Here is a 15667-nt window from a genome sequence, read left to right on the forward strand (position 1 = left end):
TTTTGCGTTGTGCTTTCAAATTTATTTTAAAGCTACAATAATATGACAATTTGCTAGTGAGCTTTATCGTTTTTATATATTTTTAAAGACTACGCTCCCCTCTTATTCTTTGTTCTCTCCTTCCATCATGAATCTTCCCATGCTGTGGCTTTATATAAAAAATACATGAATGAATTCTCTTTGCACGCTTTTTTATTATAAAAAGAACCATGTTTTAAAATTGTATATTATACTCTATATATTTCCATAAACAAATACTTCTTGAAATCATAAGAACTTAAGATGTATCCGTAATATCTAGTTGGATTTATTTTTATCACATTTTATGGATGTCTATATTATTTTTGAATGGTTACTTAGCGAATTGACCGCCAGCTTTTGATGAAAATATTTATAAAAAAAATTGAGGGTTTTCAAACACATGTGCTATTAGTCACAATTTAGAGGTCACCATAACGACCACTTGAAAAACGGACAGAGAAATCTCTCACATTACATCATCATAAATAAATTACGAAAGCTTTGACACGCGCAAAATATAATGTTTCACTATTGTTCTTCAAAATGTTTGTGCGTTGTATAGTAAACGTGCCATGATACTACTTGAAAATTAAGTGTCGAAGAAGAAAGCAGGATGCGTGTAAGCATAAGTTGCGGCAGCTTTAGCGTAGGAATGCAATTATAAAATGTTTTGGTTTGGCTATTGCTAAAACTGTTTTTTGTACAAAGTACATAATTTATCAAAATATGCTCAGAAAAATTTAGATCCTTATGGAGTGATTCGTTTACGCTTGAAATTTGCTATATAGTACGAGTAATTTGATTGATCGTCGTCTATCAAGTGATTGACGAATTCTTCCTGATGGAACGTAGTGTTGTGTCTTTTATAATTGTCATTTGAAAAAGCTTGGATGAATAGGAGATAATTCAATTTGACAGCCAATCGTGTTCGTGTTCAGTTCCATCTCTAAATCTAACCCTCCGTGAAAATTTCAATGTGGCCGTACGATTTTTACAAAGGATAATTCAAACAATGCTAATTCGAATCAATGCCATTACTATATTTTCTGGAAGAGAGAAGAATGATATAGAAATTGTTTGTGGTAATCAATGTGTGGCTATTGTGCAATTCTATGTGTTCGTCCGATTTTTAATTATTATTGCTATGTCAAACTATTGTTGTTTGTATACTTCTAATGTCATTGATGAAATACATGTATTACGAACCGAGCAGCGTGGTTATTTGTATTTTTTAAATTAATAATATGTTTTAAACGACTGAAGCAAACCTATAAGAATATTTTTTAATAAAAATAAAATACTGGTATAATAATATATACAAACGCCCTAAATGTTTGCTTATCAATCCCAATTGTCGCCCCGGACTGTTTGCGAATCTCGTGTTTCTCAAACTATGTGTGTGTAATACATTTTTATATTTAATATCAATACCATCTTAGCCAATTCAGTAAGGAGTAAAATGTAGTTCTACATCCAAAATTATCCACCTTTTACTAAATGAAGAATTTTCAGTAGCCACAGAAGCCTTGGAAAATATGAGCCAGTGATTCGTATTGTATTCGAGTGAACGTTCATATACAAATATGGATGTGGATTAAGAAGAACCGTGCACGTAATCTAGATATGCGGATAAAAAAATAATAAGAAAAAATATATAAATTAAATAATTGTAAAATCGTATATAGGGCCCATAACCAATTTTAGATGTCTCCCTCTTGGAGCCCTGTGTCTGCTATTTAATTACTTATATTACTTTTACATTGCATTAAACAATTTTTTTGCGTTTTTTTTTACTATATAATATTGTTTTTAATAAGTGTTTTTTCTCGAGAATTAATCGAAAAAAGTTAAATCGATGATTTTTATGTTTAATATTAAATTTGTATGAATTTATTTAAATGTTGTACAACCGCTGCATAAAAAGGATGGGTCCGTGTCAGATGCTTAAAAATACGCATGCTTTATTGGAAGCTTTTATTAATGGTAAAAAATTGCTTATGATTTTCTCAACTATTTTTATCGGCTTTATCTTTGGTAATCTAAGAACAACATTAATAATACGATAAGAACAAAACCCTCCGCGTGGGAATCGGTAGATTTCAAAAATATATGGGGCTTTCCTCAGAGTTACGCCATAAAATTTGCTTGTCGGCGAACTTAAATTTGTTTTTTTCAACAATCCAAAGATGTCTTTTCTAATGACAATTATTTTTACGATTCAGGTATAAATACGGGAGCCTAAAATTCCTTCGTAGCACGACGCTCTAATTAAAGTAAATCGCTCCGTTCTGGTCCTTCAATTATTTGCATCCATTATAACAAACCATCATCCTATTAAAGTTTGTTTTCTTCAACCTTCTTTTTTTTAATCAATAGTATTATTATAATCACTTAATCTTTTAATTAATATATTATATTAATATATCATACTCTTTTAGTCAATTAATTATATTTCTTTTAATCAACAGTATAAAGATATATACTGTATTATTATAATAACATTCTATATTTATAATACATATATTTTTTTATTTATTAAAAAATCTCGAAAAAATCGAGAAGTGGAAATGAGAATTCTAAGTCATAGAGAAACTAGAATATCAATTTTTTACTACCCTTATTTTTTAATTCATTTCGTATTAAATCTGGTAATAAATCCCTTAAACTAAATGTAGACCTCAAGCCATAAGTACGTATACATATTATATATAGTGTCTGGAAGCGCCATGGATGCTATAACTAATTGAATACAAAATTTACATTCTCTGTTTATCTACGGTATATTTATTTTATTTTTATGCTACAAAGTATATTATAAGCCGGATCTTCTAAAGTGCGAAAACAATTTTATCATTATTATTATCTAATTATTTTTTGATAACAGTAAAATTTATATTGTTAAATTGTTAGTTTGGGACATTCCGTATTTTAATATAGTATTTAATCGATTAAACATTAACTAGCGATTCTAAAAAAAACACAAAACAATGAGCAGAACAATAACATCATCGATTTCTCCATCGCTTCTCGTGTAAAACCGCAAAACTTCTCATTGTCCCGTTTCGCGGTGTAGAGAGGTTGACTGACGCACGTCATGATTCTGCATTTTATCATTGATGCTCTATGGACCGACCTTCACATAAAGAACGTCGAGAGTTCATCACCGTTCGTTCGCAAGTAGAACGGTGACTTCGACCCGACAGAGATAACCCTTCGCCCCCTTGAATGGACCACAAAAAGTTCGCATTTCATCAATGAACTCCATTCATTCCATTGTGTCCGTTAATATTTGTATCTCTTTCTCATTCACGATTTTTTGTATTAATTTCTTCTTTTGTATCTCTTGCAGCGGAAACGGAAAGCTCGCCTCTGCGGGATGCATCGCCGGATTCATGATCATGATGGCGCTGGATGTGATTCTGGGGTGAAAAGTGTGTCTATTATCGATTAGCTAATTATCTAGTTCTAGCATAAACTTATGAGCCCTAATAAATTTTGGTGCTGGTAAATGTTTTCGTGACCCAGTGTATGCTTATGACTTGTATTGTAAATTGTTACATTCTTCATTATTTATTTGGACTAATAATTAAATGTAATTGTTTAAAACTAGCGTTTATGGGACCATTAGACAGAAATATTATTCTGTAGTTTATTTATTTTATTTCAACTAATTAATGACATACCACCGATGTTAATAAATTAAAGTTGAGTGAGAATGTTAAAAATTAACATTATATTTATTGTTATTTAATAATGTGAATTTTACATAGTGAAAATATATTCTTATACCTAATATTAAACAAATTGATTTTTTTGTAAATTGATCTAAATTTACAAATACAATTATAGATTTAAAATGTATCTAAATTATTTTATTAAGTGTACAAATGAGCCAAAACCAATATTATACAGAGCATTTTTTAAAAACTATAATATCAAATCGATTCCGTACTGATCCGTAACGAATGCAATGTCGAATATACAGCTTATTTCTATGGTATGTAAAAAAATAAACTCATTAGTATACCTGATACTAAAATGTATATATATAAGGCCAAAAATGAACAAAATCAATTATTAAAATTGTTGAAAATTAAAGAATATATTATTAAAAAAAATATTTTTACAATAAAAGACTTATTTTTTATTATTAATATTTATTTGTCGTTGACACTTAAAAGAGCATGGCATTTAAGTGAACGTTTGCTATTGTATTATAATGATATCGTCGATTATTTAATTACTAGGCTTTTATAGTTAATAATATGTGTTCAATTTTATTTATTTTATTGAATTTGTACAAATATTATTGAATTTAGCCAATAGATAGTTCACGTTATTTCCTATTAGTACCTACGATATTAATAAGTTAGAGCGTGTTCGTATTTTATTGATTTAACTATTAAAATTTATTCCTATGCCGTTCTTGGTTTAGCGAATCGATCTATGTGATGTTTGTTATATTTCATTATAAATAATTTTGTGTATTTATGTATATAACGTTGATACGACACGTAATTAATTCGAGTACAAAGTTTGCTTCGTGAACTATTACGATATCGCCAAGATTTATGTAATATTGTTTTAACTTGTCATTAATTACATAAAAATAAAGATATATTTTATAACAGAGATTCTATGTGTTGTTTTTTCGTCGTTTGTCGGCGGGTGGAAGAGGTGGCGATAAAAGGATAATGACCACAAAAAGTAGTCAATGAGTGCGTCTGCCACCATCATCATCACATCGGTCTCTATTTTCGTCTGGCGAGTGTGAGCGCAATAGTTAAATGCTGCTAATATTAGAGACTAATATTCCCGAACGTCTGCCGAGGTCTTGGCAGGGAGGTCTGGATCGTAGACCCATTTAATTTTAAACACTTGTCAAACATTCTTTTGTTGCGCTTTTGTCGCAAAAATGTCGCTGGTTATGTCATGTAAATTCTATTCTTCGAGTTGTATTTATGTAAACAGTGTTTCAACCATTCGATGCAAGGACAAGCACATTTAGCGAGAATGATCTGATTCCTTAACGGTATCTTGTTTCAGTTTTTTTAATATTGTTTTATTAATTTTAAAATCACTACTTTAGTACCCGTTTAAAAATCAATAAACTATTTATATTATAATTTGTCGTAACGACTTGTTAAAAAAAATTGTATTGCCACGCCGATAGTATATAACTAGCGCAAGTGCCGATCTACCATTTAGGTGGATTATGACTATTCGAATATGCACCTTTCAAATGGACAAATAATCGATGCCGTTGCCAAACAAAGCAATTCACTATAAAGCGAAGCACCTCCATTAACTCCAAAATAATAAATACATAAGCGTTTGCATTTTCCCATATGCATATTACCATGGAACATATCTTTCATTTTAAGGTTCATTATATTAACCCAAATCAGTAAATTCGTATTTTTAGCAATTCTTTAAAATAATAAAAATAACAGATATCAAAAAAGGATAACAAAAAACTATTTTTTTCTAATCATTAAAAAAATATTTTTTTTAATTAATAATCGAAAATTAAAAAACGAGATGCTATCATTAGCAAATAAAGCTCCGAACGTACTACTTACTTTTATTTGTAATATAACTGTGGTAGTCAAGGTTTTTAATTATATTTAATAAAAAAAAAATACAGTATCTCTTATATTATTTATTATATAATATAAAACATCGAGATTCGATGATCTTTTTAAACCAATGCTTAGCTAAGACTCACGTTGTTATTAAGTATAATATTTTGTTTTATTAATTTGTGTGTTTTTTTATTTGTATTTTCTTGGATCGCGAAACCAAAATTATTGTCTCAATTTTGATCGCTTTTTAAAAATGTTCAGAAGCACCGATATGAAAGTTGCAATATGATCTTCGAAGAAAACATTCAATGGCTTTTCTCAGTTCTACTTGAATCAGATAGCTGAATCAAGCTAATCGACTTAGTAGGTGCAAAAAATGCAATTTCTATACTCTACTTGGACCGTATCATTCGCAGAAATAAAAAGAATTACTTGTTGAATTTAATTTGCAGTGAAACTAAATTCCAATTAAAGCTAAAGTTAAAAAAATGTTTTTAAAATAGATTTTTATTTACAGATTAATATTAATATTATATAATATATGATCGATTTAAGTGAATATATAATATATTTATATTGTATTTGTAAGTATTAAATCATATCAACATCAAAACCGCTGTTTAAAATACATTAACACATCTCAGTGAATGTGGCATATACATGATAAAACTAGGAATTGAAAGAACATTATGAAATGTACACAGAAAGCTAGTTCCTTAAAAACTGTTGGTAGAAGAAGGAAATAATTTTCATTATAAATTATGAGTAAAATGGTCTGGAAAATTAGAAGGCTGGAATAGTCTGAGACTATATACTTAAAAATTGAGCGAAAATATTTGTATAATTAAACATTATCATTACGAATTTATTATGATGACGAAATTTAAATATCAAATGCCTTGATATTGTTTGTTTATAAGTTCTGGTGCTCTGTATCTGTGTAGAAGAGATTTCAATTTTCGACACAAACGTTGTTATTGGAAGATGTTGGAATCGACTAAAATGGATTTCGTTGAGAAAACATGTCCAAATACAGTCTGATTCCAACAGGACAACGCTCTTAATTAGTGAGGGGAAGAGATTGATTACGTTAAAGGAAATTATGGTTTTTGATAGGCATATATAGTCATTATGCCTTAATTCAAAAGACTAACCAATACAACTGTAACTCATAAGTTGAGTTGCAGGAAAAATACTGTAGTCTGTTTGAAAGTCATCAACTGCAGTTGATTTAAAATATACTTTAATGCTAATATTTATTTGGGTGCCTCACTGTTTTATTTTGCTTAAGATTGATTGCTCGTCGTAAGTAATTACTAGTACGCTGATGTTCACAATTTATTACTACCTCTTTACTCAACATTTTGTGAAACATTTAATTATGCCATCCGATTCAGCAACTAGAATAATCTAAAGCATTTTAATAAATATGTATTAATCAGTGTGCGATTGTCTGTCAAAATGGCACAATGCAACGTAAGGAGCCGCGTTTAACGGCGATCAGAGCGGTTCTCAAGCTCGGCTTGTTAATTATAACTGTAAATAGTCATAAAACTGTTAGGCGTGTGAATTTGTAGAATTGCGACAAACAAATTCTGGTAATCATGAGGTGCGTCTTCAACATACCGAACGGTCGTTAAAATAACTCCGTGTAAAGACAACACCGTGACGTGTCGGAACGGAACAGCAGGTAAGAGAAAAAACAAACCAATCGATTGATTTTCCACTTAGGAGTCGTAACGCTTCTTATAGCGGCTACCGATCTTACGAACTGTGGCTTTTGGTGTTTAAGATATAAATAATTAGTTTGTAAGTTCGATTTGTTTTTATTCAATTTTAGCAAAATGGAGTTTAGGGTTTAGTATTATAGCTAAACCGATTCAAAATAAATACAATAATATGTAATGCAAAGATAAGTTACTAAAATAAATAATGTTGAGAAAATGTCAAGAATCCTTCATAGAAACGAGGTAATGCGTTTTGGATATGTAGGGAATCCATTGATTACCAACAATATTTATAAAAGTTTTATAAATATTTTAGTCAAATATAATCTACTTAACTCCAAAACTTCTTTACTGGCAAAGTTTCCAAATCAAATAGTGAATGATAAAAGTGTTCGAAAATATGAATACCTTATGAAAAATTTAAATACACTATGTTAACAATAAAAATATCAATAAATTAAAGTAATAGCTCATTAAATGTTTAAAACTAAAAATAACTACAATGATTCATTTTGATTATTTTTTCTGCCGAAGACACATTCTGGTGCTGTTCGTGTGTGCTTTATTTCAAGTAGTGTGTTGCATATCCAATCTTTCTGTCCATTTTTAAATGTATCTAAATATTATATATAAAATTGTTTTGCATTAATTTTGTTTTCGCATAGGATGTAGGCTTCATTGTAAGTAAAGATATATCTCGGTAAAAAGCCTGTTTTTGACAAATGAAATGAAATAAAAGATGACCTCTGTTAAATGTGATATATTCAAATTATTGTTTCATCTCTTTAAAAAGCTTTTGTTTATAAACAAACAATTATATAACGGGAATCGTGAACCTCTTTAAAATCAAGGAAATTATCACAGTGCTTCTTAGGAAAGTTAGGGTGAATGTCGCTGACATTGGATATTGAGAATTCACTCAGATTTCCTTTGGCTAAAGTTGTGAATTTGTATTATTTTAAGCATCGTTATAATGATATGTAAGTTCATTTATTCGGAAATAAATACTTTGGCATGAATAGCTGATACGACTGTCGAAATAAAAAGCATGGTAAGTAAAATATCCTTCAGTTTAAAAAAACACAATTTTTAATCAATGCATCGTGATCAAGAAAAAATCTTTTTATAGTATTTTAAGTTACAAACGTTCGAATTATTAGCTTACCCAAACAGTTTCTTTTTCGAAAAATACTTCAAGGATACATTGTAAAGTAAATATTACAGATAATATGAAATATTTATTAACAATAAATTTGTATAAATAAGCAGTGCAAAATTTTAAGTCTTATTAATTCTTTTTATGAAAATATCTAATGATATATAAAATATAAACTATTCTACTTAAAAACAAGCTTATGTTTACATATATTTGATACAAAACTTCTTTCAAATATTGGAATATACACAGTTAAAAAATACGTAAATCTTGCTATTTCCAAAAATATAAATGATTTATTCTAGGATCGATTATTTACAATGTTCCAAAAGTAGTCCGCGCTGTAGCAGGTCTAATCATCGCGCTCAAAATAAGCCATCCACTGATCGATTTATAGACAAAGGTCGCAATGCAGATATTCGAAAAGTTTAAACAAACACACTGCGTAAAAGAGTAGTAGAACTTGGCCGAGTGCTAAAAAAGGTGAACGACCCACACAAGTATGCTATAGGACCTGGAATGTTCCGACTTAAGCAAGTTAAGGAAATATTCTAACAAGACTGCTTATTTCAAAATATATATAATAATTAAAATATGTATATCATTAAACGTAATTTTCGCTTAATTATGCATTATTCTCTTAATTGTGAATTTATTTTTAAATATAAAAAATAGAGCAGTTTTTATTAAGACTACAGATGATTTCTTATTAATATATAATATATAATTTATTTGATCAAAATATGTTTTGTATGTGTATTAAAATATTCATGTTAATATTAGAGCTTTTAAGCTTAGTTTAAAGCTAAAATATCTACTGATTTTTATTTCTTTATATGTCATGTCAATTTTATAGTGTTATAAATTACATTTTAAATATTAATTAATAAAATTCTAAGGTCATCACACTATTTGATGTCATGTCTATTTTAAAATAAAAAGATCGCTTATCTACAATTTTAATCAAACACATTATTTTTTGCACTAAATATTTTAATTTAAAATAGGTACCGACATTAAGCCTGGCGCTCCCTAAGTCTCACCTGCAACTTGTGAGTCGTTTCCAAAGTCAAGTTGCCAGATTTTGCCGACATTGATCGTAAACGTATGTTTTACTACATTTTTGCGTAAAAATATTACAATTTAAACGTTCCAATCAATTACTTTGTTTTAAAATATGTTTAATATATATACATGTAATCGATTGTTTATTAAAAAGTGTGCATTTTTATATGGGTGAGGTTATTTTTACCTTTAAATTGATCCAAGAAACTATATGAAAATGTTTACGAGCAATGCGGGTTACCGGTAAAACGTTTAACAGCGATACCTGACACCTGACTTTAAAAATAACTGGAAAATTACAGGTGCATTAGAAAGAAGAATTTTTGGCGTTGGGATAAAAAACACCTGGATAAGAAAGCAAACAGGCGTTGTTTTTCGAACCAATTGGATCAGATAAGGCAATATTTACGGGTGAAATTAAAAATGTGAGTAATATTTCTAAAAAATCTATAATATGCAATATTTATATGACGCGTTAGTTTTAAATAATGCAAATATTTAATTATATCAAGATAATACAATAAATTTACTAGCCAGTGAGAGATTGAGCTTTAAAGCTCGTTGTTAATACTACTGATTATCATATTTTACAAATATATGTTTATCAATGATAAATTTTTAATTCATAGTTATAATAATGATTATATATCAATATTTATTAAAAAAAATATTACAAGGATAATAAATAGATTTATATGCAATTTATATTTTAATCTGCTTAAGTACAATTAAAATATTTTTTTAATTAATAAAATCATTGATAAATAAATATACACGTGCTAGAAAAAAGCTAATGATTGATTTCAAATATGTGCAATATTTTATTTTGTGTCATACTTAGTCGTCCAAAAAAATCAAAATCAAAAATAATTGTATGTTACAAAAATATACAAAATACAAAAATAAAAATATAAAATTAACTTTTTTGTAGTCATTAATTTATAGGAACTTTCACTTTTTATATTCAATTTTAAATTCCATATCATAACGTTTATCCTTAAAAGCTTTTCAATAAGCACAAGTTGTATCTTTGCGGTACTTCAGTAGAGACGTTATATCGGTCTTAAAATGAGTTTTTATACTTGACGAATTGATATCTATCGGTCAAGTTATTCAAGAATAACTTCATAAGACCATAAAAAAATACGAAAGTATGTAATTTTTTCATAAGTAAATCGTGATTGACTTTATCAAATGCCTCTCCAAAATCTGTGTATATAATATCTTGTACATCAGAGTTCAATGATTTCGAAACAATCATGAATGAACTGTATTGATGTAAATTAAATAACATATATTTTATTATATATAGTAATTTATGGAAAGTTGATATGTATTTACTGTTGATATTATATTATTATTACACATATCAATGCTAGGGAAAAATATTGCAATAAATAATTATATTGTTTCAGTACTATTTCAAACACAAATGTACATATGCGCAGTTGAAAATAATGGTAATTGTTTGATGGTGTAATGTTGAAAAAGAAAAGCATGCGAAATGGTGGACACTTCCTGTGGCGCGTGCAACAGAGTGCAGTGCCCCGAGTGCAGCCGCGTGCCAGAGCCACCGACACCGATCTGGACCGACATTTCCAAATGCCTTCCGCAACTATTCACACTTGCCAGCAAGACCAATCTTTGCCACTTGCTAGAATTGCACATGCGAATTATTAACAAACCGTAAAACTATTACCTTTGAATGTGACAGTATTTTCTCAGGGCAACCACTTCTTGCTCAAAAATGTGTAGTACATTTAAGCAAAATGCTCCCTTTCAATTCGTGTATCCAAAATACTAAATATAGGGAAAAAATCAAAGACTACAGTCTACTGTATATGTGATAAAAATGTGAAGAATATCTTCAGTAAACCTACAAACTTTTTTAAAGTATGCAAAGCTTCTACAAAATGTGTATAACTTTTGACTAGTCTAGGTAGCATCGAGTACTTATACAAGAATAATACCGCAACCAATTACAGTTACAGAGTTCTCGAATTCGAGAGCAGAGCTTTTATATTTTTCAGAGTATTTAGCCCTTTGAACTCCTAAATCAAGGTGGGCTCGAAATGTTTTTCCAAGCTGTTTGGAGCTTAGTTTAAATTTATTTTGATATTTTTTATTATTACTAAAAATATCAGGTAACAGGAAAAAACAATTATCATTCTTTAACCAAATACCCATTCATGCAGCATCTGTAATTATTAAAAAAAATATCTGTTTGCTGGGCAGATGCAGCGGGTGCTTGATACACTAGTCTGTATCACGATGAACTTATTGTGTATTTCTTCAGTAATTCATTCTTATTTGGACTATACTTACGTTTCAATGGGTTTTTAAATTACTACTTAATTATATATTAAAATTTTGTGGTTTCTTTTAACTTATAGTCCATAAGGATGTCTCAAACTATTATAAATTTAATTTAAATGTAGTGAATACAATGATTTTTTTTATTAAAATATTTTACTCCCGTGAAAGATTTTTTTATTTGCTTTTCTAGAGCTCCTTTACAACATTTATATTGATTTAAAGCTAAAAGTATAAGTCATAAAATGTTGTCTAAATAATATTACATACTAAATTAAACTTAAACATTAACTTAAAAGTGACTTTATAGTGTATGCTAATAATTTTAAATGCCTTCCTAAATTGAAATGCTCTGTGGTATAGCGGGATATTCGGCTTTCATTTTTAATAAAATAGTCATGGAACTGAGGCACCTGTTAGTGAATAATACAAAAAATAATCAGAGGCTATGAATACCTTCTATTTTTACAAGCCTAATATTTTTCCAAATTACATGGTAACAAACTGTTTGCAGAAGCCTTTAAAAATGGTTATTTACTGTTCGCTTATATTCGCTTTGCACTTGTTATAATTTAAGATTGTAAAACTGGATTCCATAAGAGTGTCGGGAATCGAATAAGTTTGAGAATCACTGGGTGAAGCAAAAAATTTTTTTTCTGTTTAATTGCCTATTGATGTTACTCACAATGTGCTCAACCCTTCTAGAGACTGTTCTCAATCTATTCTCCGGGCACATTTCTTCGGCTGCAACAATCAAACATGACCTAATTATATTATCATCGGTAAATAGCTTTCCTTTATTCATTAATAAATGAACTACACGTAAACTGACTTTAGTTATAGCCGTATATTATTTTTGTGAAAAAATCATTGTAATGAAAAATTTAATTTAAAACTTTCAAACTTTTCTGCGAGTTGTGAATATCGTATTGAGTGCTTAGTCTGGTAATGAATATATTGTATTCTTATAGTACGATCACAGCACAATAAATCTAATGCGTTGTCATCTAATTCTATAACAAAATAATTCACACTAGTCTTTTCTTAAAGACACTGAATACGCTGGCAAATTATAACTGCGTAACGTGACAGTGGAATTCGAAGCAATAGGAGCACCACATACGGTTATATCTTGCAACTCCTTAACTCGAAGATTGGCTTTTCCGTTTTGTAAGTGTAAAATTTAATTTAAGCTCGAAGGACGGATTTAAATAGTCAACCCCTGTACTAATTAAATTATAGTTAAAGAGAACGAAATTTTACAAATGCATATATCTACCTAACCTAGGATTATACTATAAGAATAGCATTAATTAATAAGGCTATTGTATTTTATATATACTGCATAGTATGTTGGACATTATAAAAGGACATTATTATGGACATTATTATGGCAAAACTATACAACATTTTATGATATATTATATGTATGTCGGTAAAATAACCAGTCCCGTTACATTTAGCTACAGATAGACACTTATCTATCTGGAGACCCACCAATATTTGTTGATTTTCCTTATCGTAGGAATAAGACATGCTTCATAGCAGCTCATTGTGTATACTTCCTGTTTTTGTGACAGTTATCGCCACATGTAAATAAACATGTGAGGCGAAACACACGAAATCGGCTCATAATATAATAACGTTACCAAGTAACATACAATAAAAGTTAGACTAAAGGTGGACGTATTAAAAAAAACATAAATGTTCAACAATGATAAAAAACCCACGGAGAAATATAATAATAAGGTTAATAAATTAAATTAAATATTAAAACAATTAATTAATTTGTGTAGTAGTTTATGGATTCGTATTCTTTTTATAAACACTCGATTTATTATATTATTATTTAACTATATGTGTTTTAAGTCCACGTGTTAAAATATATACTTTATTAACTCATTATTTATGGCAGCCTATAATTTTAAGGAGTTTATTACCAGTACTTAAAAATTATACTACTTTACAATAACTTTTAAATAATTATACTTTATGGTATACATATATTATATAATACGTTACATAATGCAAATGTTTTAAATTGTTTTAAAAAATACCCTATAGGATGTGATTTAATAAAATAATCAACAAATATTATTTATGAATATAACTTCAACCTTTAAGATATGCCGCCACTCTCTTCATATATGTACATATATCTTAGAGTAGCACTTTCTTCTATGAGAGCGTATCGCGATCAAGTGCCTATTAATTATATTAAATAGATAAATACTAGTTATAGCTTATATTTAATTACGTAAAATATACAGGTGTTATCAAAAAGAGATATTTTTTAGATCAATTTATTTCTTTACATAAGTACAACTTAAGAAATATACATTAAATAATATTTTTATTGCTTATAGTAATAATTAATAAAATTAATTAACGTAAATATGTTTTGTATTTTAGTATGATATTGTAAATTATGGAAACAATCAAGAGCTATTAACGTTTAAATGCAATAAAAATGCAACTAGTTAACCATCATAAAAATACACAACATTAACATTGTACCCATTATACATAAAATACATAATAATTTAACTCAGCGGGAGAATATTAATGTATACTGTTATTTTACGTTTTCTTGTCTCATTTACGTGTTCAAGCAAAAATATGTAATTGTTAGTTTATGTATAAAAAATACAATATTTCCTTCATATTTCATATTAGGCATATAGTTACAGTAATAAATATTACAATATTTAATTAAAATATTATTCAAGAAACTCAGTTTTCATATGCTTTTATGTCACCCTATTTTTTCATAATTGTCAAACATATGTTCAAATAATATTTTTACAAGAGCGGAAGTGGATCAATGTAATATACTTTTTATGAACACACAAGACATGCTTAAACTCCAGAGACTCGCTTAAAAATAACGTGTAGTATCTTTTTACAACATAATAATTATCTAATAAACGCAGGTATAGAAAAAATATTTATAGAGTATTCTTGACGTATATACATGTAAATTCCAATCATGTGCAAAATGACAAAGGATCATGTGTTCATAATGCACTATCATCGTGCGTCGTGATTATATTGCATCATATGCATTTTATTCACTGTTTGTAATGCGCATGTTATCTAATTTAGCGTATTTATTACAAGAAATTCAACGATCCAGCAAAACATCATAAAAGGCAATCATTAATAAGTTACCATTTAGATTTTATTTAATCTACAATATATGTAGTTACTATCTGTCTTCATTTATACACATATTTTATGCAATTGTATTTAAAGCAAATATACCTGTTCGAGAGTCATTCTTGTAATATTATATAGATCGGATTGCGTTTCTTCAAAAATAATATACAAATGTATTCTAGTTGAGCATGTAATACATCTATGTATGTAATATCAATGAGTTTATTATTGTTTTCCAATAAAGTTAGTTACTCGCGTCATCAATGACAATTTATTTCGCGAGGAATTACAGTTTTTGATTCTGGAACGTCTTCGAGAATCACGACCACGTCCTCCTCTGATAATCGTTAGAGCCAGTATGTCTGCATTAGCCGACACGCGCATGGCTGTCGCCAACCAGCTCCTTAATACCTTGGGAGAATTTTTAAAGTATGACTAAATGTTGCTATTCAGATAATCTGGAGGTCTCTCATTTATGGATAGTAATAGTAGAATCAGTTTTTTTATTATGAAATCCAGATTAATCGAAATAGAAATTTAAAAACCAAGGAGTAGGTATTTCATGCAATTCTTAGCGAAATATAGTTTAATTGGGTACTTTTTTCCCAAGCCGGGAAAGTGTATGAAATTGTGGGTTTTAT

The 15667-nt window shown here is 28.6% G+C and overlaps 1 protein-coding gene across 2 annotated transcripts in view; it reads left to right on the forward strand.

Annotated features, from left to right (window-relative positions):
- Zip48C (Zinc/iron regulated transporter-related protein 48C) overlaps positions 1-4655 on the forward strand; it is an 88461-nt gene extending 83806 nt beyond the window's left edge. For both annotated transcript variants that reach the window (XM_088205769.1, XM_088205768.1), the window contains one exon: positions 3371-4655. In XM_088205769.1, the coding sequence (XP_088061895.1) occupies positions 3371-3449 (79 nt within the window). In that variant the 3' untranslated portion in view covers positions 3450-4655. The remainder of the gene's footprint in view (positions 1-3370) is intronic.
- The last annotated feature ends 11012 nt before the right edge of the window (positions 4656-15667 follow it).

This window comes from Plectrocnemia conspersa, unplaced genomic scaffold (assembly GCF_051122295.1).
Source record: "Plectrocnemia conspersa isolate PC_06_02 unplaced genomic scaffold, ASM5112229v1 ptg000002l, whole genome shotgun sequence".
NCBI lineage: Eukaryota > Metazoa > Arthropoda > Insecta > Trichoptera > Polycentropodidae > Plectrocnemia > Plectrocnemia conspersa.